This window comes from Psittacula echo (genome assembly GCF_963264785.1).
Source record: "Psittacula echo genome assembly, chromosome: 7".
In the NCBI taxonomy this organism is placed as follows: Eukaryota; Metazoa; Chordata; class Aves; order Psittaciformes; family Psittacidae; genus Psittacula; species Psittacula echo.
In genome coordinates, this window is record NC_137740.1 from 27,618,308 (window position 1) to 27,644,065 (window position 25,758).

Sequence of the window (25,758 nt, forward strand, 5' to 3'; positions counted from 1 at the left end):
TCATCTATCTGGACTTGTGCAAAGCATTCGACACTGTCCCACATGACATCCTTGTCTCTCAATTGGAGAGACATCAATTTGATGGGTGGACCACTCGGTGGATAAAGAACTGGCTGAATGGCCGCACCCAAAGTTATGGTCAGTGGCTCAATGTCCAGCTGGAGACCAGTAACAAGTGGTGTCCCTCAGGGATCGGTGTTGGGACCAGTCTTGTTCAACATCTTTGTCGGTGACATGGACAGTGGGATTGAGTGTGCCCTCAGCAAGTTTGCCGATGACACCAAGCTGTGTGGTTTGGTTGATACACTGGAGGGAAGGGATGCCATCCAGAGGGACCTCAACACGCTTCTGAGGTGGGCTGATGCCAACCTGATGAAGTTTAACCATGACAAGGGCAAGGTCCTACACTTGGGTTGGAGCAATCCCAGGCACATCTACAGGTTGGGCAGAGAAGAGATTCAGAGCTGCCCTGCAGAGAAGGACTTGGGGGTGTTGGTCAATGAGAAAATGAACATGAGGCAGCTGCAGTGTGTGCTTGCAGCCCAGAAAGCCAACCGCATCCTGGGCTGCATCAAAAGGAGTGTGACCAGCAGGTCGAAAGGAGGTGATCCTGCCCCTCTACTCTGCTCTCATGAGACCTCACTTGGAGTATTGTGTGCAGTTCTGGTGTCCTCAACATAAAAAGGACATGGAACTGTTGGAACAAGTCCAGAGGAGGGCCACGAGGATGATCAGGGGACTGGAGCACCTCCTGTATGAAGATAGGCTGAGAAAGTTGGGCCTGTTCAGCCTGGAAAAGAGAAGGCTGTGTGGAAACCTCATAGCAGCCTTCCAGTATCTGAAGGGGGCCTACTAGGATGCTGGGGAGGGACTCTTCATTAGGGACTGTAGTGATAGGACAAGGGGTAACGGATTCAAACTTAAACAGGGGAAGTTTGGATATAAGGAGGAAGTTCTTTACTGTGAGGGTGGTGAGGCACTGGAAATGGGTTGCCCAGGGAAGTTGTGAATTCTCCATCCCTGGGGGTGCTCAAGGCCAGGCTGGACAAAGCCTTGGGTGACTTGGTTTAGTGTGAGGTGTCCCTGCCCATGGCAGGGGGTTGGAACTGGATGATCTTGAGATCCTTTCCAACCCTAACTATTTTATGATTCTATGCCTATCTACAATGGCACATTTATCAACAGGGAGGGCCATGACAGAGAGAAACCATCCCTACTGCACAGTGCATAACACATTTGGTAATACTTTCTAATAAAAGGGGATTTGATTAAGACCAGCCAAGTACCACAGATCAACTGAATCAGCAGTAAAGAAGGAAGAGTAGCTTAGACTTAAGAGACTTCTATTTGCTGACCTACCAAGCACTTTTCAGGAGAAGCCACTTCATAAGTCACTCCATTCCCTACAGGAGGGTAGGAAGGGACATGCACCAAAAATGAGGGTGCGCAGACTTAGTTTGGTAATGTGGCCTTACCACAAAACTCTAGTTAGGCAGAATACCCACAACAGGTATGTTTAACTCCTAAACATTCACAGTGGGTTTTTTGGTTTTTCTTTGTTTTTTGTTGTCATCATCATTATTATTACTATTATTATTGTTATTACTATTATTATATTTACTGATATTTCCATGCTTAAGCACTGTCTTGCCAATGTCCCCTAGAGGATTTCCCAGTGACTGGGTCATGCTGCTGTGGTAAGCCCAAGCAACAAACATCTGCAAACTGTGATCTTGCTGCTACAAAGTGTGTCTTCAGGATGCTGCTCCTGGCTTTTACCATGCATCCAGGTTCCCTGGGAACACAGTATGAACCATGCCATGCTGCCAGCTCTGTCTGCTTGCATGGACTATCACTGGCTAGAAGAGTTCCCGGACTCTGAAACCACCATCAGTAATTTCCACCCGGGGAAGCTGGAGTGAGGTGCAGTGAACACAGACTTGATGGAAGTGCTGGCTGACCTGCTCCTGAACTCAGTTCACTTGGTGTCATGGTTTAACCCCAGTACAGTTGGTCTGCCAGAAGTACCAGCTGGCATTTACAGGGCAAAGAGACAACTTCAGTGGCTCCTACTCCTCTTCCTTCCCCTGGAACCTCAGCTGTGCCCACACTGACTCCAGAATCAAGATGGTTTGATGTAATTATTCAAACAAATTATTTTCATGACTTACTACAGCACTTGCATCTTTCTAGCAAGGTTAATTAGATTCCTCAATTCAAAACCTATCTGCTCTTAACCAATTTTTAATATGCTGAAATCCAGTTTTCTGAATTCAAACTAATAAAAATGATTAGCTGACAGCTATCTGGTATGGTACAATTACAATGGCATTTAGACCTGAGGCAGAAGATACTTAAAGCAAATCTGAGTCAATGTCTCTGCCCATTTGTCCTTTTTCTGATTTTTGATCAATGTGCCATGTGAATCTTGTACAATTCATGCTACCATGCTAAACGAATAAAGAACAAAGGCAGAGGTATTGATTGAGACAGTTAACCAAAGTTGAAAGACACTTTTTTTCCTTCCACACTTTATTTGTTCTTTCCACATGAGCATGAAGTTACTGAAAGGCACTAGCCGACAGCTCAACTAGATGGGTATTTAGCTCTGACATAGGCAGAATTAGTACAGAATTCCTGGCCTGCACTGCCATATCAAAAAACTGCATCCATTGTCACTCCAGAGACCATCTTCCCTTGGAAGTAGCTTGGGCTAGAGCAGACCTAGGAGGATGAGGGCAGCTCACCTCTTTGATTTTATCCAACCATAAAAAGCAGTTGTGCTCCAGAACTTCTGGGTTTATGTTTTCTTTAGTAGGTATATAATTCATTGTGGCCATGTCTCCCAAATGGTGGCATGGGGCACAGCATGCTTAGATTGTTGAGAAGGAGTTCAGCCCAACACATTTCTTTGGCATATCAAGAACGCCAAGGCTGAACACCTCTTCAGAGATGACCTGCAGTGACATAAACTCAATGCAATTAGAAGATCAGTCACGTGCAGCTTGTAATTAAATATTACCTGCCCAAGGTAGGACTAGGCTTGTTGTTTGGTTTCCATTTTCCAGCTTCCATCATGCATGATTATTCTATCTTTGATCACGGTACCACTTATATGAACAAAACCGGCAAAATTTCTGAATGCTCTGGAGCCTCCTTCCCATTTTCTTGTCTTCTGCTAAATTAAGAATGACTAGCATGGCACTGGTCTGACTTTCCATCTGATAGCCACATTGATGACCTAACACTGATAGACTTTATGTCCCAACCCTTTGAGCTATGCATCCCTTTGGATGAAAAACTTTCATCAACCACACTCTAAAACAGAGCAGAACCATCTTAGTGATACAGTATTAGCCTGCAAAACCTGAACATTTCAGCTCCATAAATACGAGTGCTAAACAGAACTAAAGCTTCACTGCAGGAAGCAATTTCTGAGCTGTGAGGAAAATTAATCACTAGAACATCTTATCAGGGTAGGTGGTTGACTCACCATTGCTTGAAGTCTTTAAGATGAGATTAGTTTTTTTTTTTTTTGGAGTCATGATTCAATCATGTTTCTAGCAGAAACTGAGAGTAGGACATTAGGCAGTATAATGGCAAAGTCCTTTCTGACCTTTGAGCCTGTGAATCTCCAAGTTCTTTTTTCACCTGCCTACTTTCTCAGGCTATGAGGAGAACTGGGTGGGGTTTGGTTCATCAACTAGCTCCTGCCACTCACAGCTCTGCATTAAGAAAATGACTGTAAACAAACCCCGTGCTTCAGGGCTTCAGCCATTTGTCTGAAAGGAGTGGGGAAAAAGTTCCTTCCTCTTCTCTGCCCACACTAATGACTAAATACCTGTCACGTGTGTCTGGTTATTGCTCTGTTTTTAAAACATTGAAGAGTTAACGCAAATGGACGCAGGCAGAGATGAAGTCAAATGCAAGAAAATGCTCTCTGGTTAGCTTCTCTTCAGTCATTCTCGCTCACACCTCAGATCTGTGCTAGTCATCAACTCTGAAGACTATCAACATTTATAGACAAGACATTTCATCTGTTAGGGTGGAGATGGTAGAAGGTAAGGTACTGATGGAGAATGAGGACTGATATCAACCCCATCTACAAGGGCAATGTTTGTTTGATGAGAATATCTTGAACTTCTCATGTAATCAGAGGCGTGTTTATTAATGAAATCTTGGTCCCACCCACTTTCCAATTAAACCAAACCACAAAAGTTTCTTTAAGTCAGAAATGTTTTGGTATAACCAAAATCTATTGCAAACAGACCTAGGGGGCAATATAAATGTTTTTTTTTCCCCCTGGAAATTATGATATAAAGGAAGATAAAGACCACAAATGAATTGCCTATCCCAGTCTTTAACTCTGCAACCTATAGCAGTTTGTTTCCTTTGTTTCCCAACCACACTGTCACTCAAGCCTGTAGGAAAATAAGCATACACACAAGATGCATCAAATGTGCCCAGGGCCCTTGACTTTAATGTAGAGTTCACAGGCCATATCACTTGTGTTTTATATAAAGGAAAAATACATACTTTACACTTATAGATGCCTAATTCTGGTGCATACCACTTAAGAAGGAAATTTGCTTATCTTTTTTCCAGGCAAATAAGATAACATGATTATGAGCCAATCATTTCAGATTTGTCTTCCTCGTACTTGTTAGATCCAGTTCTGGGCTAACGGGTCCTCATGTAAAACCAGCCTGGTTGACTCAAAATGGATTTCCTTTTAATCTATGCCAGCATACAGAAAATTAAAATTGATGCCTTAGTAGCAGAACATATTTATACTGCCAGATTTTTCGCAGCTGCAATGAGAAGGGATAGGGCAGGTGGGCAAGACAGGATACCACACCTGAATTTAGCCTGGTAACCTGGGGACAGATGGTGTGAAACTGAACCAGACACTGAAAAATTCAACTTCATAACCAGAAAAACTATAAACATACAGCAAGTGAGCATGAGATTTATGCTGAAATTACAGAGGAATTCCCATAGATGATTACACTTCCAGCCCAGGCATGGAAAGCAAATCCATCAATATGAATACCACTGCATGAACAGTGCAGCTGTCAGGCCTCCTTGCTACCAAACCTGGTAAGTACAGAAAGGGGCTATGGCACTGCTCACCAAAGTACTCATCAGAGGGAGGATTCTCCATGTCATACAGCATTTTCTTGGTCAGATGTTCTAGCTCATCTTCAGGCCTGAAGACAGGAGTGCTTGATGCAGGTCCAGAGCTTGGATATGCACTCTGAAAAAAAAAAAGCGCAGTCTGTGTTGTGGTATAAAAGTATGGTACCAGGGTCAATTGGCTGTTCAGTGTTGAACTTCATTCTTTGTCTTGTTTTGGCTTTTTTTTAAACCCAAGGGATTCACGCAAGTAAACATCTTGTTTAATGTAATGACAATTGACTTCTAAAAACATCCAGTGAAGGGCTATATGTCCTCCTAGAATGAGAAGTATTCTGTGCCTCATAATTGGGTGTCTACTGGGTAGCACATAATAATAAACAAAGGAGACAATTATTCCAAGGATAACCTGACACAAACATTTTCCAACACTAAAAAAGGCCTTGGAAGCATTTCAGTTTGGATTTGGCAAAAGCTTCCATCACTTAACAACGTAATATAAAAAATGATAGAACAACCATCCCTACAGTGTTGGGAGTATATGGACAAAGACAGATAATCCCGATCTGCTAGTTCTGGTCTCTTCTTGTTTGTTTTGACACAAATCCTGCTGTTAACATTAGTGAGAGTGGGAGCTAGTCCACAGATTTTTAGTACTAGGGATACAAAGGTTTTAATATGTGCTTAGAAACTGAGACCTCTTGGCCTTCATATGCTAACAGCTGGCATACAGTATTTACAGTCTGTCACAGTAAGTCTCCTCCCTGGAAAACAGCAGAAGTATGGGCATATTTTGAGAAGCACATAAATAGACTCATGCCTAGAAGTTTCTTAAATGAAGCTAAGTTTGGTGTCCAGAATGAGAAAGTCAGTCATCTAGAGATCAAAAAATGCTGACATCAGCTTTCCATGTGTGCACTGCTTTCCTGAAAATTAACTTATGAAATGCAACATTTCAGTAAAGCAAGTGATTTAATTAATTGCTGCTTTCATCAAAGACTGGACCTTAGGTATGAAACTTACAAGCCTTAGTCTACAAGGAAACATTTTCCCATGCTCTATACCTACTTAAATGGGAAGAAAATGTAAAGTTCCTGAGGAAACAATACACTGGCCACTTCTATCTGGCTTACAGGGACTACATCGGACATGATGAATCTTTATTGAGACAGTTATGTTCAACAGAGAACGGCAGTTTTAAAGCACTGAAAGAGAATAAGCTAAATGCTTTTATGCTTTCTTCTTTCAGGCAAGGAGATTTCAAGTAAGACATCAATCAATGTAGAGAAGGTCTCAGAATGGTGCTTAGCAATAATACTTCAATCATCTACTCCCAGAAACCAAACACTTGGATATTCCTGACCTTGTCATGGGCCTATGCTAAGCTATACACCATCCTCTCTGCACTTGTTGACCTGCTCTATCTCACAGGCGCTGCACCCGTGAGTGCAGCAGATTACTATATTCCTTGGAAGTGCTGGATTTGCCATGTACACACAACACAGCAGTTTCACCTGCTGTCTGCCCACCAGCTGCTCTCTAAGAGTAGCAGCAGTGCACAAGGGAGATGGATGGCACAGTCCCTGGAAGAAAGGGCACCTGAAATAAGCTGTGGGCTGGATGAATTTCTGTGGAGGGCTGTGCAAGGTCTATTTGCCATACACTCAACCTTCCTGACTGAGAATATAGATTGGACCTACCGCACATTCAGGTTTCCCCAGAGCTGTTTTCTTTTTCTTTTTCTGCTCAGTTGTTTTTTTTTTTTCCTGAGCAATGTTCAAAGATTTTGTGCATTTGTCCAGGATTTCTAAATGCCTAGTAGTTGTTCTGAGGAAGCTGTTGAACATCTGGAAATCTACCGTGCAAATGCAACCACATTGATGTGTTTGGGTTATCACAACTTCGTTTTTCATGTGGGAAAACAAGCCTGCATGGTGCACAGGACTTGCATTTGCTTTCTGTGTCATGTAAGTGTCATCTGTGTGGGACATCTCATTTTAGTGAGGATAAGGCCATTCATACGACTAGGAGCTTCAGAGCCAGGTACTTGACCCAGCACACCCAGACACCCTTGGTAAGCGCTTTGTGGCTGTTTTTAGAAGGCTAGTTGACAACTATTTCATTAGAAATAATAAATAGCATAACCCTGAAAAAAGGTTTATTAATAAGCTAATTAAAGGTGCCAAATGTAAAGCATTTACTCTTGGAACAACCTGTTTTTCCCTTTGCTCTGTTGTTGCTAAGAGCTGATCATGAATCTTGCCTGAATGTATATTTTAATGCAGCAAGTGCAGTCAAGGATTTACTAGCTTGAAAAATCAATATGGCAACTGAGCCTCTTAAAATATTATTCCATCTATTGTACTTATTTCAGTTTCCATGCAGAAAGGAATGACCACTGTCACCTCATCGACTTCCCTAGATTTTGCACTGAGAAGACAGTACGGTGCAAAGCTGCTGATGGTCTCCATGCCCATATTTCCCCCCCATTAGCAATCACCAGTGTGGTACAAGTGCACAGATATGTCACGATCTAGCCTCTTCTGTGAGGCTCTCTCAACACATAATCTGAAACACTGCTTTTACTCTTGGGCCTTATAAATGAACCAAAACTGAAGGCATGAGCTGTTGTATGTTCACAGAAAATGGAAGCAAGATACATGGAACTGAAGCAATTTGCCCATCATCACACATGGGCTCTAAGGCAAAAACAAAACCTGCATGCAGGCTGCTAACCCTAACCCACGTCCTCAGCCTGGCATACCGTCCACTAGGTCTGGACTTAGCATTGCAGACCTATTCTGACCCAAAGCCATCACACCTGCAGACTACCACCAGCCAGGCTTTGGCAGGACACCCTGGGGAGATGGTGTGGGAAGCCTCTCCCTTTCTTTCATGTCAGCTTCCCACACCTCCTGATTGGGAGGCCTGCTCATGTCTGCTTCAGTAAGGGCTTGGGCTGTGACACTTAAAATGAAAGACCAAAATCTGCAGGTTTTAAGTTCTGTCTGACTCTCATTTGTTTTGGAGGCCACATTGCCTCATACACACAATAAATAGTCAGCTTTCATATTTTATCTACGTTGCACTTTTCCAAACCAGGGAGATTTCTTATCCAGTACTCAAAGTTAGCAAAAATAACAAATGCCAACCACAACAATATGAGACACTTTAACTTTTTGACTAAAATGCTGTTCCTTTTTGACCAGCATTTAAGCAGTGCTAGGCACATCTTTTTCCTCTTCACATGACACATGATGACTATGTGCCTCCAGGAAAATGCATTTCATGCATATGAACATGCTGTTGAGTTTGCTGGGACACACACGCACACAAACAGAAAGAAAAGCATATCCTTAGTTCAATCTAAAGTGCTTGTTTCAGCAAACCAGTTTCCTTCCTCCTCCTTTGTTAGGTCAGGGTAAAAATATAACTCTGGCTTTCCTCACAAAATAGAGTTGTGTTGTTATCTTTTATTAAACTTCCTCTATTTTTTCCTGATCTGTACAATGACCAAGGCTGTCTAGAAATCCAATTTGCTGTCTAATCTATCACAGTTATCTTCATGCATTCTCTTTTCTCCATGATGCCTCAATGCACACAAACATATACTTCCTTAGCTAGATGCAGCTCAAAAGCTGGGTCTGTGCCGAACTGCAACATGGCCTCCCAAATTCCCTGAGCACCACTCTGTCTGGCTAACCACAACAACATCAGGGATGATAAACTAACCCATGAAAATAGAAAAAAGCCTTGGTCACCAAAAACCCAGCAGGAAGGACCATGCTTTGGGAGCATGAGCACATGAGTCCAATCTTCGCTACTGTCAACAAAAACTGAGCAAAAACCGAGGCAAGAGCACGACTGCGCTCACATATGCAGATGCAAATGCATTCATGAAAAAACATTGTCCTTGCATGCTTAATTAATAGGATGTTTAAGAAAATACAGGTATTCCCAGGGTTAAACCCTGTGATAGAAAATATCTTCATGCTACAAATGAAATGAAGTATGTTAATTGCTTGTGCCAATCTCAAAGCACTGCAACATCTGGCTGTCTTCCTCATTAAAGTTCAGTTCCTAAAAAGCCAGGTCAAAAGAAGCAGTCTTGTGGAATCACTGCATAACTATTTTGGTACATGAAGTTGATACTTGTTTCAGGGCTTCTATGGCACATGTTTTCTCCTCTGGACCTCACTGGTAGTCAGCTGTCTCAGATGTAATGGCTGCCCCAAAAAGGGAGCTCTGCAGTTGATGCGATGCATTCACCAACATGAATCTTCCCCATCCACATATAAATATTTACCCGAATGGGTAAAAACCTCAGCCCAAAATCTACAGTCATCCAAAATCCTGTGACGAATGCATCGTGATTCAGAGTGCATTGCATGTGGTCATTTTTCTTGTCCATTTGCAAATATCATGGAAGAAGCTGCTTCTCTCTGAGAAAAAATAACTTCAATTACATGTTCCCCATTACAGAAATGTGGAAATTATCTTCTTTTCAGAAGGTAGAATTAGCCCAATTTGGAATTGAAAGGCAGCCAGAAACATCCTTTACGGATACTTACCTTCCCTTTCATTTTTTATTTCTTGTTCATCTCCAGAAAGGTAGCACATTCCTTTCATTTCACTCACCAAAACTGATCATCAGTTAAATAAACAGTTAAATAGCAGCACAGCACATTTCTTATTCAAAAGCCTCACAAAGACTGCACTTTTTCATTCAAGTTATTGACTGTCCAAAAACATCACAAACGTTCAGATCAAAATATCCAGTGTGGTGCCACATAGGATCGTAGCATCAACTAGGTTGGAAAAGACCTTTAAGATCATCAAGTCCAGACATCTCTCATAAGTCACGCTCCCAAGAAATATCAAGATTGCCTGTGGTTGTAATTCAGTTTATAATTAAGGCCAACTGATCTCTCTTTCAGAGGAGAGGCACTGGAACAAAATATTTTATTTCTTGATTTATTTCCCCCAGCGAAAAACTACAGCTGCCAGAGTACATACAGATTCCTGAAAAGACGATTCTGCTTGGATTCCATGTGACACACACATTCCTGGGTTTACTCCTGGTCACAGAATAATTTATTGAGATCCTTTGAAAAAGCTGCCCTGCGTGAGGAGATACTCACTGACAGCCAGTGACCTCTTGCCCGTACCAGCAGTTCACAATCACAAAACTTTGGGCAGACAGGAGTGAGGTCTCCTCTGGGACATGCCAGAGGGGGACAAGACAGCAGTTCCCTTGCTACCTACCTGCCCTCCCACCACTTCCTGCAGCAAACCAGCAATCCAGAATAGGCAGTTCTGGCAGCAGAGCCCTCATTTGTTAAACACTGGCTTGCTTTGAAATAGGACAGCTCTGTAAAGACTTCAAAGCTCTAGAGGATATTTTTCTTTATTTTTAGACTTCATTATTGCAACCGTATCCTTACTTAGCTATCCATGCACATTCTCTGTCCTATTCTAATCCTGCTAAGCTCTTAGTTTCAACAATCTCTTGTGTCATTAAGTTACATGGAATCTGAATAATAGTAACAATAAAATTATTTTTCTTTGTTTTAACTTCACAGCCTGCAACTTTGCCCAAACATCTCTTTTTCTTACACTGTGAAACTCAGATGCAGACAGGTGGAAGGGGAGGCATTTTGCTGATAGTTTAAAAAACAAGACAATAGAGCCAAAATGCAAGATCATTAAATAGCTGGGAACTTCCATCTCATAGAGATGTTTATTTTGACTCTCCAGACCACAGCTTTTAGCTCATAGTCATGAAACCAAAATCTTAGTCTCTGTGTATTGACAGCAAATTCAATATGATCACCATATATGCACTCTTAATTACTCTGTAAAATGGGTTTAATAATATTTCTCTCTTTATTGTACCTGCAAATCTACCCAAGCTTCTGCAATGCAAGTGACTACAGAGACTGTTTTATTAATCATCAAGCACAGTAATAAACAAGCAGGACTGTTTTGTCCTTGGATTGTTTGTATGCTATTATATGCAAACAGACTAAGCAGCTTTTCTTGCTATTCTTCACATTCTCACTAATGTTTCGAATCTGGAAGGGCTGGTTATTTTTGCTAGGTATTACAGAAGTTGGATAATCTGTAAACATTGCTATCTGCTGCTTGCTTCTGCATTGAACCCAGCTGTGTTAAATGACAGCTTCCACTTCTATTATGGAGAGTTGACGTTTCTGCTGCAGACTGTGATTTGTTTATATATTCAGAGTTAAGAGGAGATGAGCTAGACTTTTATGGAGCAACACTGGCCATTTCTCATTAGAAAAAGCAAACTAAACAGATCTCCAAGTAATAAATCGCTTACATGTTATCTCAGGAAGCAGTAGATTCAAACTGTATTTCAGATAAGAACACCTATAAAATACTACATTTTAATGTCCCATCAGTGCTTAAATGTATACACAGAAACAACTGCAGCAGTGTCTGATCCTGCCTGGGGCCTCTTGGCCCTATCATTACACAAAAATGCTTTACTTGTTTAGGGTTATCTCATATGAAAAGGGGACCAGTCTGTTTTGTTTTATATTTTCCTATTAACCCCACTTACTTTGGTAACAGATATTTTAGGCACTACTTAAAAAAGCCAGGAGTGTAAGGCACAGGCTGGATGGTACTACTGAGAGGGAGAATGAATGGTATCGCCATTATACCAATATACGGATGAAGAGACTGGATCATTTTAGAGCTGTGATTTTGGCTGTAAGAGCTTGGTCTGCTTCATAAAATTACATCAGGAGGTCCTACGCTTATTTGTCTGTTTATTTCAAGATTGAAGGCATTATTCTCTTTAAAGCTGCTTGCCTTGCCACATCTTTCTGGGCTCAGAGTCAAGCACTCTCTTACTTCCATGTATCATCACCAGCAGTAAAAGCCCTATAAACCCTTATCAACACCCCTCTTCTTTATGTCATAATACAGCAGGCTTCCAGGACTCCCTTCAAAGCGTTAATTAATTAAGAATTATATTTACTGCTATCAGCAGGTCAAAATCTGCATTTCAGAGTAGGAGCCATAAGCATCTATAGGACATGACAGTCTCAAAGCTTAGTCCCAAGCTTCACAGGGAAATGCTGCGGAAGGGTTTGAATTTGCTTCTCGTCACCTTGGCTCTACATGCTGGGGTACGTGGTGCCATCTAGGGTTTCTTGCCTGGGGAGATGATAAGCCTCAAGACCTGTACAGAGCTCCCTTGTGTAAATCCAAGGTAGCACTCCTGAAAGACATTGAGCCATAGGGGACTCGTCACAGTTAAGTGGCATTCCAAAGAGGGACTCAGTTTCCCCACCGACCAAGCCATATCCCCATCTTATAGGACAAGCACACGGGCACACCTAATAAAAATGGGAATGCTCCAACATTCATACTGATGAAAAGAGGTGGTTTTGCTGACACAGTACACAACTAGCCCAGAAGATTCTTTGCCACAATGAAATGATCTAAAAAATGTACCCTACTTCCAAAACCTACCCTTCCAGAAGTAGCCCTAAACCACAGCAAATAATTGAGCTTTGTCCTTTCTTAAGTTCTTCATTTGCAAAGCACTTCATAAAGGCAGAACGCAACTGTTCTTTTCAGACAATGAAAAATGACACCACACAATGGGCTTACACACCCCTCTGGTGCAGTGCTTTCCCTGTGGACCACAGCGACGAGGGAGCTCACCACCATTCACCATGTGGTGCTGGGGGTTGAACTGGGTGTTTGTGCAATGTGTACCACCTGCCCTGTGGTTCAGGTTCATCGCCTGTTGAAAAAACAGGCTGTCCCAGCTGCAGTCCCTTGTCAGGTAACAAAAACAGAAGTGCCAGGGCACCACTTGTTTTAAAAGCAAAATAAACCTCACAATTTTAATGGCACTAATTTTGCACGTGAAACTTGCATTCATACTGTATTAACAGTTTAAATATAGCTTTCTTGCCAGATGCCTGAATATGCTAAAAAAGATACTTAGAACATGCAAATTTGGTTTCTGTTTTAATACACAAAGAAACTTAAAATCACATCACTTTCCATCACCAATACAGGTTTCAATCTATTCTTTTTTCATGTGAAAACCGTAACAGCAAACAAATGGTTAACCAAATGTGTTTAACCCACTATCTATAGTTTCACTTTTAGTCAGCTGTGACATGGGCCATTACACTTCCCAGGACACCACTGACTTAAATGAAGACTACATATTTTGCTTAGCATTAAAAGATTATATAAATAAATTACAGAAGAAAAAGAAAAAGCTTCTTAGACTGGAGTGGGTGCTTGCTTTAACATCCATAGCATTGGAGGGCAGGATTCCTGAGTTTTATCCGAAGCAGTATTCTTAACCAGTCTGATCCTGCACCCTGCTGTTATAAATGGTGTTCATAATGCTTGGCTGTCTCAAGAGAGTTTGAGAGTCTCAATGAACTCTTGATTACAAAATGCTTTGATATCCTTGTATGAAAGATGCTGAATGAGTACAAATTATGACTATTATTAATCATATTTAGTAGCCAGAATTCTGCCTCCTTCCACTCGTGCCTACGTTTTGTCTTCTAAGATTATAAAATCTTCAAAACAAACATATGTCCCTTTAAGGTCTTGTTGTATAACTAAAAGTGATTAAGAATAATATTTGCAAGAACAGTAGTGCAGCAAAAGGAAATTATATTCCTGCTGGACTCAGAATTTTTTTCCTTATCTCAGGACTGGAAGATTTTTCCATTTTACTTATGTTCTGAACCCAGAATCACCTGTTCTCTAGTCTTCATGTGTAGCTGCTTTCACTGTAAGAGCTTTGCTGTTTTTCTTTTTGCTTTGCACAAGCCATGTTTCTTGAAGTGGTTACTGGAGGGTCCCAACCCCTTTTAACATAATGAGTACAAGTTCCTTTGGAAAGTGGATGGGCACCTCCGAACACATCAGAGAGTATAAATGCTGAGTACGCTACTTCACTTGACTTTCAGTGTCTCAGGTGACTGAGTCAGGGGAAAGGAGGCAGAAACTTAACAAACAATCCAGATACCTGTATTCTGCCCAGGCCATCTACTGTGCTCACCCCTTAGCCAAGGTATGCTTCAAGGTTGACAGAAACTATTAAAAATGACACTTTCTCTAGTGATGCAAAAGAAAAGAGAATTTGCAAATAATAATCAGAAGATTGCTACTCTTCAGAGGGAGAGCTTATTTACTTGCACATGAAGGACTTGTGAAAGATTGTAGGGAAAACTATTAAAAGGGTACTTACACAGCTCAAGACAACACATAAGCAGTGAAGATCAAAGTTCATCCTCTAATTTCTGCCTCAGTTAGAGCATCTCTACATTTTATACCATCTATATAGATGCAGATTGTAAAGCAGTTGAAGTCATGTACCTGGACTTGTGCAAAGCGTTCGACACTGTCCCACATGACATCCTTGTCTCTCAATTGGAGAGACATCAGTTTGATAGGTGGACCATTCGGTGGATAAAGAACTGACTGAATGGCCGCACCCAAAGTTATGGTCAGTGGCTCAATGTCCAGCTGGAGACCAGTAACAAGTGGTGTCCCTCAGGGATCGGTGTTGGGACCAGTCTTGTTCAACATCTTTGTCGGTGACATGGACAGTGGGATTGAGTGCGCCCTCAGCAAGTTTGCTGATGACACCAAACTGTGTGGTTCCGTTGATACGCTGGAGGGAAGGGATGCCATCCAGAGGGACCTTGACACGCTTCTGAGGTGGGCAGGTGCCAACCTGATGAAGTTTAACCATGACAAGGGCAAGGTCCTACACCTGGGTCGGACCAATCCCAGGCACAGCTACAGGTTGGGCAGAGAAGAGATTCAGAGCTGCCCTGCAGAGAAGGACTTGGGGGTGTTGGTCGATGAAAAAATGAACATGAGGCAGCTGCAGTGTGTGCTTGCAGCCCAGAAAGCCAACCATATCCTGGGCTGCATCAAGAGGAGTGTAACCAGCAGGTCGAAGGAGGTGATCCTGCCCCTCTACTCTGCTCTCATGAGACCTCACTTGGAGTATTGTGTGCAGTTCTGGTGTCCTCAACATAAAAAGGACATGGAACTGTTGGAACAAGTCCAGAGGAGGCCACGAGGATGATCAGGGGACTGGAGCACCTCCTGTATGAAGATAGGCTGAGAAAGTTGGGGCTGTTCAGCCTGGAAAAGAGAAGGCTGTGTGGAAACCTCATAGCAGCCTTCCAGTATCTGAAGGGGGCCTACAAGGATGCTGGGGAGAGACTGTTCATCAGGGACTGTAGTGACAGGACAAGGGGTAATGGGTTCAAACTTAAACACGAGAAGTTTAGATTGGATATTAAGGAGGAAGTTCTTTACTGTGAGGGTGGTGAGGCACTGGAATGGGTTGCCCAGGGAAGTTGTGAATGCTCCATCCCTGGCAGCGTTCAAGGCCAGGCTGGACAGAGCCTTGGGTGGCATGGTTTAGTGTGGGGTGTCCCTGCTCATGGCAGGGGGGTTGGAACTAGATGATCTTAAGGTCCCTTCCAACCCTAACTATTCTATGATTCTATCTATGTGGGTGGTTTTGTTGCCAAATTGCTTTATTACCTTTAAGAGACTGAAGCTTTACTGCATTTAAAACAGTTAATTCTCCTCACGAAGAGCCCTCTGCAGGTATCCCTAGGTCACCTGAATTTCAGCTCAGCCATCTAACATCATGTCAAGCACCATTTGCAAAAACGTGTTATTTCATTCCTGAGGAGCAATCTTCCAGACCATCAGTGTTGAGGCTCACAGCAGATCACATACACCACTTCTACCACCAAACCCTGCATCTCTACTCTCTCCAGCCCAAGCTAGAACATTGCCTCCTCACAAAGTTACTGGACTGGAGTTGATTGTAATGACTCGTGATTAAAAACAGAAAGATCCCTCTCACCTTTTGTCAAGTGAAACTGTCCACCAAAAGTGGGCAGTTTGCTTGCAGACCTAATTCTATTTGCCCATATTAGAGTCTGGGAAAATGTTTGGCAGCAAGCTCACAGTGCAGCCAGCACCCACAAGGCATTACCTGCACTTGGTGCTTCTGTGATGCCAGGCACTATCAGGCAGAGTATTCGACAGACTGGCAGTAAGGAAAAAGGTGGTGAAATTAAACAGTGCCATCAGGACCAGAGGGAATAATACACAAGAGAAGAAGGAGGAGAGAGTGAAGGGCTGCAGCCACGAGTGAACGTGATCTTGATAGCCTATGCACTGCGGCTTTAGAAGAAACTCGCACGTTTCACTATCCATTACCTCCGGAAAATGAGAAATAATATTTTTAGAACAAAGCACTGCCGAATTCTATACTGCACTTGGGGGAAAAACGCCAGGGTAAACGCTTGTCATCTAGATTATCATTTATTTCACCCAATGTACTTACGAAAATGATCTCTCATTTGGCTTACAGCAATAGAAATTTCTCAACAAAGTCATAATTCTTCTGTAATACAGTCCAGGGCAGTTAAGTATTAGCCAGATAAAAGCTTCAAGTCTCCCTTGAAACACTGTCTTTGCTCAGGAATTTCCCACAATCAGGGAGGTGAGAAATGAGAAAAGGGCAGGAAGAGATGAGGAACAATTTTCCCTCAGAGAAAACTACAGGCTGAGGACCCAGAAGGTCCCACCTGGTGGCGACGTCATGGCAGGGAAGCAAAGAAGCAGGGACTATGGGCTACTGAAAACTGCTATAGGAAGTTTCACCGTGGCTATTCAATATTCAAAGGGCCTCAACCTTATTCTTGCAATCTGCTGGAACAGGAGTGAAGATCTAAGTTTGCTGTGTTAATCATGGCTGTTACAGATGCTACTCATCATGCTTGTGGAGAGGGCAGGAGATAGCCCTCGGAGGAGAAGAGCCACAGGAGAAGACAGGTCAAGGTCAGATCTGGAATGAGGGCTCTGGCAACACAGGGAAAGAACCAAAGGAAAGAGCAAATTAGCCTTTTGCAACACAAATATAACAAAAAAGGCAGAACTACAAAGGCAAGGGAGAAGTGCGAGCTTAGGAGAGACTAATGTGCAAAGGAGTTGGATGAAATGGAAGGATGGACTAACAGCATCCTCAGAGCAGGAAGCAAGCAGGAAAGCAAAAGCAAATGAGAGGTATCAGTATCAGCTGATTTTACTGAATCAGTTCCCTTGTACAAGAACTATCCAATGTTATCCAAGCCCCACCAATTTCAGACTATGAGATTAGTCAGATGCTTCCAGACACATGTGCATCTGTGTTTTTACTGGGGCATCAGGGAAGGTGGGCATCCAGATCACAGCACTAACACCCTCAGTCTCACTTGATTCCCACATGGAAGCATTATATAGGGCTCAAACATCACATGCTCCTCCTCTCTGCTTCCCCTGCTGCATTTAGGGTGTGATCCCACATCTGTCTGGGATGCTTTCCAGCCAAACAGAAAACAACTTTGTCATCATGATGCTCCAGATGGTAAGCACATAGGTGCTTGTTCTGTGGAGATTGTGCTGTGTATTGCAGAAGTTCCTATGGTCTCCAAGCCAGATCAGGTTAGGAATAAAGAGCAAGAAGAAATTCCCTGCTTGGCGCTGGAGCCAGAGAGGGATGAAGGGCTGCCTGGATTCAGAGCCATTCTACTGCTTTCCCTTGTCCTCTGTTTTGCCACCAGCCTCTTAAAAAGCCCCAAGATCTTGGCAACCAAACCACACTGTGCACTAAGGAAGTGAATTTGAATTTCCCCAGCTGCAGCCTCCTGCCACCAGCATGGGGGCAAAGGCACTGCACTGACATACAGACCTAATGATTTGTGCTGTTCAAGGAATCAAATGCTTGAAGAAACTCACTCTGCTCAGAAGGCCACATTCAAGCTGTATTTCTGCATTGTCTTTTGTATGAGGCTAGGACTGACTTTGGGGAGGTCAGGAAAAGCCTGATGGCTCAATAAATAAGAGACACTTGGGAGAGTTAGCAGAACTGACAGCTCAACAAGATCCATGTTTAGCTGTCAAGACACTCCTCTATGTACAGAGACACAGCAAAGAAGGCTGTCCACATACCGCCTGGGCTAGAGATGAATTTATCTCGCTAATTGGTCAAGCGGTACTTTGTGGAGAATGGAGCAAACTGAAAGAGGCAGTGGCATGTGCAATTATTACTGAGGAGGTTGAGGGCTATGGCAGGACATAACAATGCACCTGGACCAATTTGATGTATTAAAAAGATTGCTTTGTCCATGAAACATTTTTGTGTCCTCTTCAATCACAACAGCAGCAGCTCCCCTCTGTTTTTTAATGATTAAGCATCTCACAGGTTGACTGAGCAAAGGCTGAAGGGGAAAAACAGATATATATATATATATATCTCTATATATATATATCTCTATATATATATAGAGATATATATATAAAAAATTATATATATATGTGTGTGTATATATATATATATAATTCTGCTTGCAGAATTTACTTGAAAAGGAGGGGCTAGACATTCAGATGGTGCAAATCAGAGTCGCTCCAGGGAACTCGCTGATTTACACAGCAGCAGAGGATCTAGCTCAGTGTCCCAAAGTGAGCAATGTACTCAGGTGTACATCGGCTGGTTGAGAGGCACTAGTTGAGTCAACAAGGCTGTTCAAGCCTGGCCAGACTAACTGCAGCCCCTTGAGCCCTCAGCTGCATTTGTCTTTCACAGGAACATATGACACAGGGAGAAAACCAACTACCAGGCTGCCAGACCAAGAGTGAACACTGCAGACAGAGACCCCACTCTCTGGGGATATGGGTGATTGCAACCTGCTTCCTTGCAGGTGACACTTTAAGTAAGCCCTAGATAGCTTATTTGATTAAAATCACTGTCCCTAACTATGGGGCCTCTCTCAGTCTGGCTTTCATGGACTCCTGCTACCACCTCTCAGCTCAGACTAACTTGTTTTCCAGGGCCTCCTTTCTCCTCGTTCCTTTTGTGGAGCTGACTTCCTTTTGGAGAGGAACTCAGAGTAAACATGCCTCCTCCAAGACCCTTCTTATCTACCCTTGCTCCTAAGAGCCAAGCAGATTTCAAACGCACACCTAGAAAAAGTTTACATCAAACTTTTTACAGATCAGGCACCTTTACAGACTCCTTCATCAAACATCAAACACCTTACAGACTCCTTCCTCTTCTTTTCCTGAAGACTTCTGCTCTCCATGCTTCCTTTCTGCCCCTCTGCATTAGTTTTACACTATAAAATAGGGGGCTCAGGCCCCCTCCATGTGTAGGGCATACATCTCAATCACTCGCACACTTTAGAGGGTTTGCTACATGGAGGAGGCCAGCAAAGTGCTGGAAGAGATTGCCTGGGGAAGTGACTGTGATTTCCATCACTGAGGCTTTTCAGAGTAGGAACAAACAAATATTTGTGAAGAATGGCTTAGGCAGAGTTGATCCTGTCTCTGAGCAGCAGACAGATCCTCAAGTCTGTTCCAGACTTGTTGTTTATGCTTCTGTGATTGTTGCAGCAGTTGTAACATATTCTGCAACAGAGTTGAGCAAAGCCAGCTGAAGGCCGTATGGATCAACTGTGGAAAAGGAAGCTCCTGTACAGTACTAAGTTACTTTACGGTTTTGTTCCAAATGCTAAATCAAAGAAACTTTGTTCAGAAATGGTATGACAAAGAAGCCAGGCCCTAAACCAGGCACAGTGACTGTATCCAAGATGCTGTATCTCCAGCTTAGGCTTCAAGTGCATGAGGCAGCTCACATTCAGAAGACCCACTGTATGGGCTGTAAATATTTGTGTTAGACAAATAGAGGGCTTCTCTTGTCCTGGTCTACATGAATGTCCATCTGACACTCACTAAAACCTCCCAGAAGGGAGACAGGATGCAGTGAGTCTGGCCAGAGCAGGTAAATGGCAGGCAAGGAAGCATTCAGACAATCAGCATAGGTGCTCCAGACAGCAAAATGCTTCACATGTCTGCTGTACAAAGATCCACGTGTGTTTGCAGTGGATGGAAGGAAAGAAGTTACTCCAGAAACACTGACGCAAGTCCTTCATGCAATACCACCTTATGGGGAAAACAAATGGTAGGGGAGCTATCTAATCTACTCATCACAAAGTCTTTGAGCCACAAGACAGTATTTACTAGCTGGTACCAGACAACATTCAAGCAAGAACAGAAAGTTACTTTCCCAACCCTCCTTGTAAATTGCTCCCATCTGTGCAAGAAAGCAATCCAAAGTCCTTATGCCCGTGACAGTACTGCAATCACACGGTTTGGTTTTTAAACCTAAAATAGTGTGAGCCAGACCACGGCAAGGCTAGTACATCACATGCAGCTGTGCTGATAAAGAGAAGACATTGCAAGCGGTTCTCCAGGGTGCAGGTTGCTAGGGAACGTGGCGAAGCCACTGCAGATTTTGCTGCTCCTTGCTGGCTCTTTCCTCTCTTCCCACCTCACTCATGCTATACCAGCTTCTTTGCCCTGAGAGTGCCGTTCTTCCTGTTTGAAGTGTGCAAAAACAAATCTGCCAGCAACAATGGAGCACAATTGCTTGGCATGTGTTCCCAAGGAAAGAAATCTCTCTAGCCTTTGATTTTCAAAGGCAGCCAGCTGATGGGTTGGGGAAAAAAAAACCCACTTCTGCCATTTTCCCCACATCTGTGTGTTATTTCATTCAACCTGTGCTACAATTCAGGGTGGGTGGCAAGCCCAGGTGATGCAGCTCAACAGGTTCACTTTGTGGGTGCTGTGCTGGCTTGAAGATGGCAAGATACAGTGCCCTGAATGTCACGCTGTGCCCTCTGGAACCCTCCTCTTGCCCTAACATGCTTTTCTTTGGGAGGTTGTTGCATGAGCCAGCACAGCTCTGCAAACATCCTGGGCACTGCATGGTGCTCCCACCACTCCAGTGGGCAGCAGGGCTTATGAGAAAGGGCACACAAGCAAGCGAAGGGATGCTGGAGTACTGCAAGGGAAGGAAAAGGAAACTTCTGCCTTCTCAAGAAAGAGCCAGGGTAAGGAGAGACCAGTGACCAAGGCAAAAACAAGAGGCTTTCCAGTATTAATCAATCTCTAAACCATATGACTGAATGATTAGGAAATGCAATGCTCCCTACTGAGGTATCAGAAACTTATATTTAGATGTTGAGTATTTTTTTCCACCCTCTGTTATTTTTAGCTACCAGTTGATGCTAGGCTGGTGGTGGCTGCTGTCAGATGGATAAGACTCTCCCATGATGGCAGCTGAGTGAGACACGGCAATCAGAAGCGGTATCTCATATACCACAGAATGCTGCCTATTGCTGGAGCCCCTGGCCGCTCAGTGAGACAGTGTGAGAGTGGAGTAGTGGCTGATTCTCCAGATTTGTAATCACACACTGAGGCTTTGGGCCTGGTCAAATGTCCTTCAGAACCAACAAGGACTTAATTAAACTCTAAAAATGGTAGAAAGGAGACACCTAACAGGCCTGCATAACTCTAACAAATAACAAGAGAAAACAGATTTGGAAGCAATTTTCAGAGATAACTTAATAAACATCCTTATCTCAAGAAGGAGGAAAATAAAGTATGTGCTTGAGGACCTATTAGATGCAATAATTCAGGAGAGCATTTCATTTTCTTAGTCATAGCACAACACAAATCTGGGGTGTCCACAGTGCCTGTAGTCACAATGGTCTCTAGACAAGGGGAAACTCATGCAATCTCCAGGGCAGACCAGATCTGCAGTTTCTACCCACTGCAGGGTTCTGTCTTCAAGAAAGACCATTACCTGAAGATTAAGTGGTAAAGCATACAAGAAGCACTAACCAATTAAATGCTAAATAGTATGCCAAAAGACTAATCTCTCCTTAGCTCCAAGTAATTCATAATTAGACTGCTTTGAGATAAGACAATTTCTTCTCAGAGACTCTTATACAGTATGACAACATGCATTCTTATCTCATGACAAGCCAGGCAAGGGTGGTCAAGGTCTCATCTGGAACTTTGCTCAGCAGTAGCACACCAATATGCAAATACCTTCCATGGATTCGTGTTATGTATCATATATTAACCTCTACACAAAAAAGGGTGATTCTCATTTTAGAACGGAATACGGAATGTTGAATGCAAGTGTACACCAGTACATCAGTATTCCTATAGAGAACTTGCCCTCCACCACTGTGTCATCCTCCAGTAACCCTGTGGCATGACCTGAAAACTGAGAAATAGTGGCAGCATCTCCTAGAGCAATTGTGTGGACAGCACTATCCCACCTTCATTTCCCCTTTAATCTCCATTTTAGAGATTATATTCATCTACAGAGACATGCTGGGTTGATACAGGCCAGGCCCACTTTATTCCTCAGTTCAAGCCATATGGTTCTAATAATAGTGACTAATAAAGGAAGAGTATGTTTTCACCTGCAATTTTTCAAGTCCCATCAAAAAGTGGTGCAACATAGAACACTGCAGACTGCAGCACAGCACATGTGCTCAGTCACATTTTGCACCACTCTGTATTTCCTCTGCAAATGGCCCTTAATTAATATGCACAACCAACTCAGCATCAAGGGCAAAGAGAAAGCAGTACAACTATGTGTTTACAGAAATGGTACCTTAAATTAAAACAAACAAAGCACTTGAAAATTTACTGAAAGTGCATTTTGGAATCAGAGCCCTGTAGCAGACTTTGGACATAACCAGGAACAGAGGACATCAAATTATCTAATGGGTTTTTGGCAATCATTTTACTTCAGATAAATCTTCCTGTAGTATGGAGACAAATGCTCAGGGCCAACCTTGACATCTTGGTCTTGGCATGTCTCAATAACCTTTGTAGTTAAAATCACGCACTGGGCACTTCCAGGAAAGACAACCAGTAGATTTCTCACAGAGGAAAATCATCAAGTAGCAACCTAGATAATTCAAGAAAGCTTCATGGAAAGGAAGCAAGGGCTATGGCTGGCATTAACACCCTGGTCTAGAGCTAGGGGATTTCCACCTAACTTATTATGGAAAAAAGTATCATTCACAAAGTCATCCATAGAGTACGTACTGCAACATCGTGTTTAATATAATAGCCTGGCATCATCTGACTCCAGTGAAAAAGTAAGAGGATATATTTATACTGCACATGACTCTAGCCTCCAGGACTGCACCTCAAGGCAGTAGCAACGTGGTCTTTATGCGGTGTCCTTAGCCTGCCACAACTACTGTGCTGATCTGCCACAAAAGCATAGGTGTGTGCAGCCAGGCTTGCTGAGGGGAGGTTGGAGTACGGTTAGCAATCCAGGAAGCTTTGTTCCACTGAGGCGCTCACTTATCTTTCAGCTGCCCTCCACAAGTCTGAATGAGCCTGAGGGCCAAGCAAAATCTTCAAGGTGGCTTTTTGCTTATGGAAGAGAAACCCAACAAGCCATAGAAAGGCTGAGCTGGCAGCTGCACAATGAGCTGTGGCAGATAGTTGCCCTTGGAGATTCCAGCAATATGCACATGGCCAGAGACAATGCACAGACTCAAGTTTCACAGCTTATCCCCAAGCTGAGCTAAACCCATGTTCTCTGATTTTGACAAGTCCAACAGTAAAGAAAGGCTTACTTCAACGGTCTGAGATGAGGCACAAGGCCATCTCAAGGACACACTTTTCAAGTAAAAGCTGAGATGTCAAGACTACACTCTGCATTAAGAGAGAGCTTAGTCTAGGGTAACTCTGGGATTGCAAGTCTCCAGTGAGGGCCATGTCATGTGTCTAACTTGACTGTATACAAACCCACTTGAAGAGACAGTCCTTTTCTCTAAGGAGTGCAGAATAAATAGGATGAGACTCAAATTTCATATTAGATACATGTCTAATTGTTCAAGGTGTCACAACGTTCAGTGTAGCACCTAAACAGGAACTCCCACCTTACTCCCATGTTTATTAGTTCAGCTCTTTAGGAGTCTATTATTTTTCACCTCATGGGTAAAGATACCAAAAGGGGCAAGGGAAAGAATAAGATGGACATTCACCTTCTCAAACAACTGAAAATTGTCTCCTATCATTCACAGAATCATAGAACAGTTAGAGTTGCAAAGGACCTTAAGATCATTTAGTTCTAATCCCCCTGCCATGGGAAGGGACACCACACACTAGGATCATGTCACCCATGACTCTGTCCAACCTGGCCTTGAACACTGCCAGGGATTTAGCATTCATGGGATCCAGCTGTTTACTGTACAAATATATTCTTTTAAATCCAGAAAAGTTTCTGTCTATAGCAGAGAGATTTTGCACCCAAAGTAAATGCCAGATGCTTACGTTCCTCTTTCAGGGGTCATGTCTCTCGATACACCACCCCTACTGAAAAGCATCAAACTGGGGACACTTCTTGGTAACACCACAGAAAGAATTGTCATTAAAAAGCCAAGCTTTCCAGAAGGGGGGAAAAAAAGAGGGGAGGAAAGGGGAGGGGGAAGAGAAATCATATTGCTAAAAATCCAAGCACCTCATTTCAAACTATGTATTTTCAGACCAAGATCTACTTTTCTCTTATCAGCAGCCTTTGGGTTTTCAGACTAGATCCCTGTCAACACCTGCTCTCTCTGCTCAGTTAGTACTAGTGCTAGCATGCTAGTACTAACTTTAGTATAAGAACTAGCTGATGCACAGTTCAAGGCTGCCTTCACTTTGCATCCCATGCACTTCCCAAAGCTAGCTGCTGCATTTTCAGCGACCTGAGAAGAAATACTTGTTCCCTTCATAATTAGATTCAGAGTAAATGCAGGAAGTGAAGCAAAAAGAACACAATGTTCAAAGCTGCCACTCATGGTTAAATAATTAGTCAATATTACGCTCAAATGCTGCCTCCAGTGTTCATGCCAATCTGTACAGAGAGGCATTTGTCCTTACGTTACTTTGGCGCCTCGTTTCAGTAATTTCAATAAACTGGCAGTCTGGCCTTCAGCAGAGAATGGGTCACACCACTGCTAATTCAGAGGGATTACTAAATACAAATAAGAATGGTGAGAGATTAAAGGTGATGAGGTGTTAACAAAGCTTTAGTAAGTAATATATGCAAGAAATCCTTTCACCTGATTTTTATGAAGTAGGCCTTGTCTAAAAACAAAGGACTAATTAGCTGATAATTAATGCAGAACCATAATCCTGTTTGGTCTACATGCCTGGTATAGTTATACATACAAAAGTGCTCTCAGTTCCCAATGAGAGGTATTCAGTTGGTTCATACTGCATAGGAACCCATTCCTTTTGCCCAACAGTCAGTAATACTGTGGGTCCTGGTAGGATCCTGAAACGCTTCCCCAGTCTGGAAACAGCAGTTCACTGAGGCGCTGTTCGAGATAGATATTTATGTCACTCCTCCCAGTGCAACACTTACTGTGTCTGTATTTTTCTCCCTAGCATTTGTGTGTGCTAGAAGGGTTTCCTGACAGGAGTCATGATGGTTTATAGCTGATAGCTGATGGCTTATAGCTAATTCCTTTAGAGTGCTAGGTGATGCCTGAATGGATGCTGTTGCTTATCTAAATAAACTAACTTAGAAAGAAGCACAAAACATTTTATAAGCAACATGAACAAGTATAGACTAACTCCTATAACATTCCTGCATCACCTGCACAGCCTTTCTAAAACACTTCCATCAAAGGAATGAAGCGTGTCAACATTTAGCTTAATCACCTA

The 25,758-nt window shown here is 42.8% G+C and overlaps 1 protein-coding gene across 5 annotated transcripts in view; it reads right to left on the minus strand.

Annotated features, from left to right (window-relative positions):
* Nucleotides 1-25,758, minus strand: part of LPP (LIM domain containing preferred translocation partner in lipoma) — a 342,496-nt gene that overhangs the window by 70,685 nt on the left and 246,053 nt on the right. For all 5 annotated transcript variants that reach the window (XM_080623385.1, XM_080623381.1, XM_080623382.1 and 2 more), the window contains one exon: nucleotides 5,134-5,257. In XM_080623385.1, coding sequence (XP_080479511.1) covers nucleotides 5,134-5,257 — 124 coding nt within the window. The remainder of the gene's footprint in view (nucleotides 1-5,133; nucleotides 5,258-25,758) is intronic.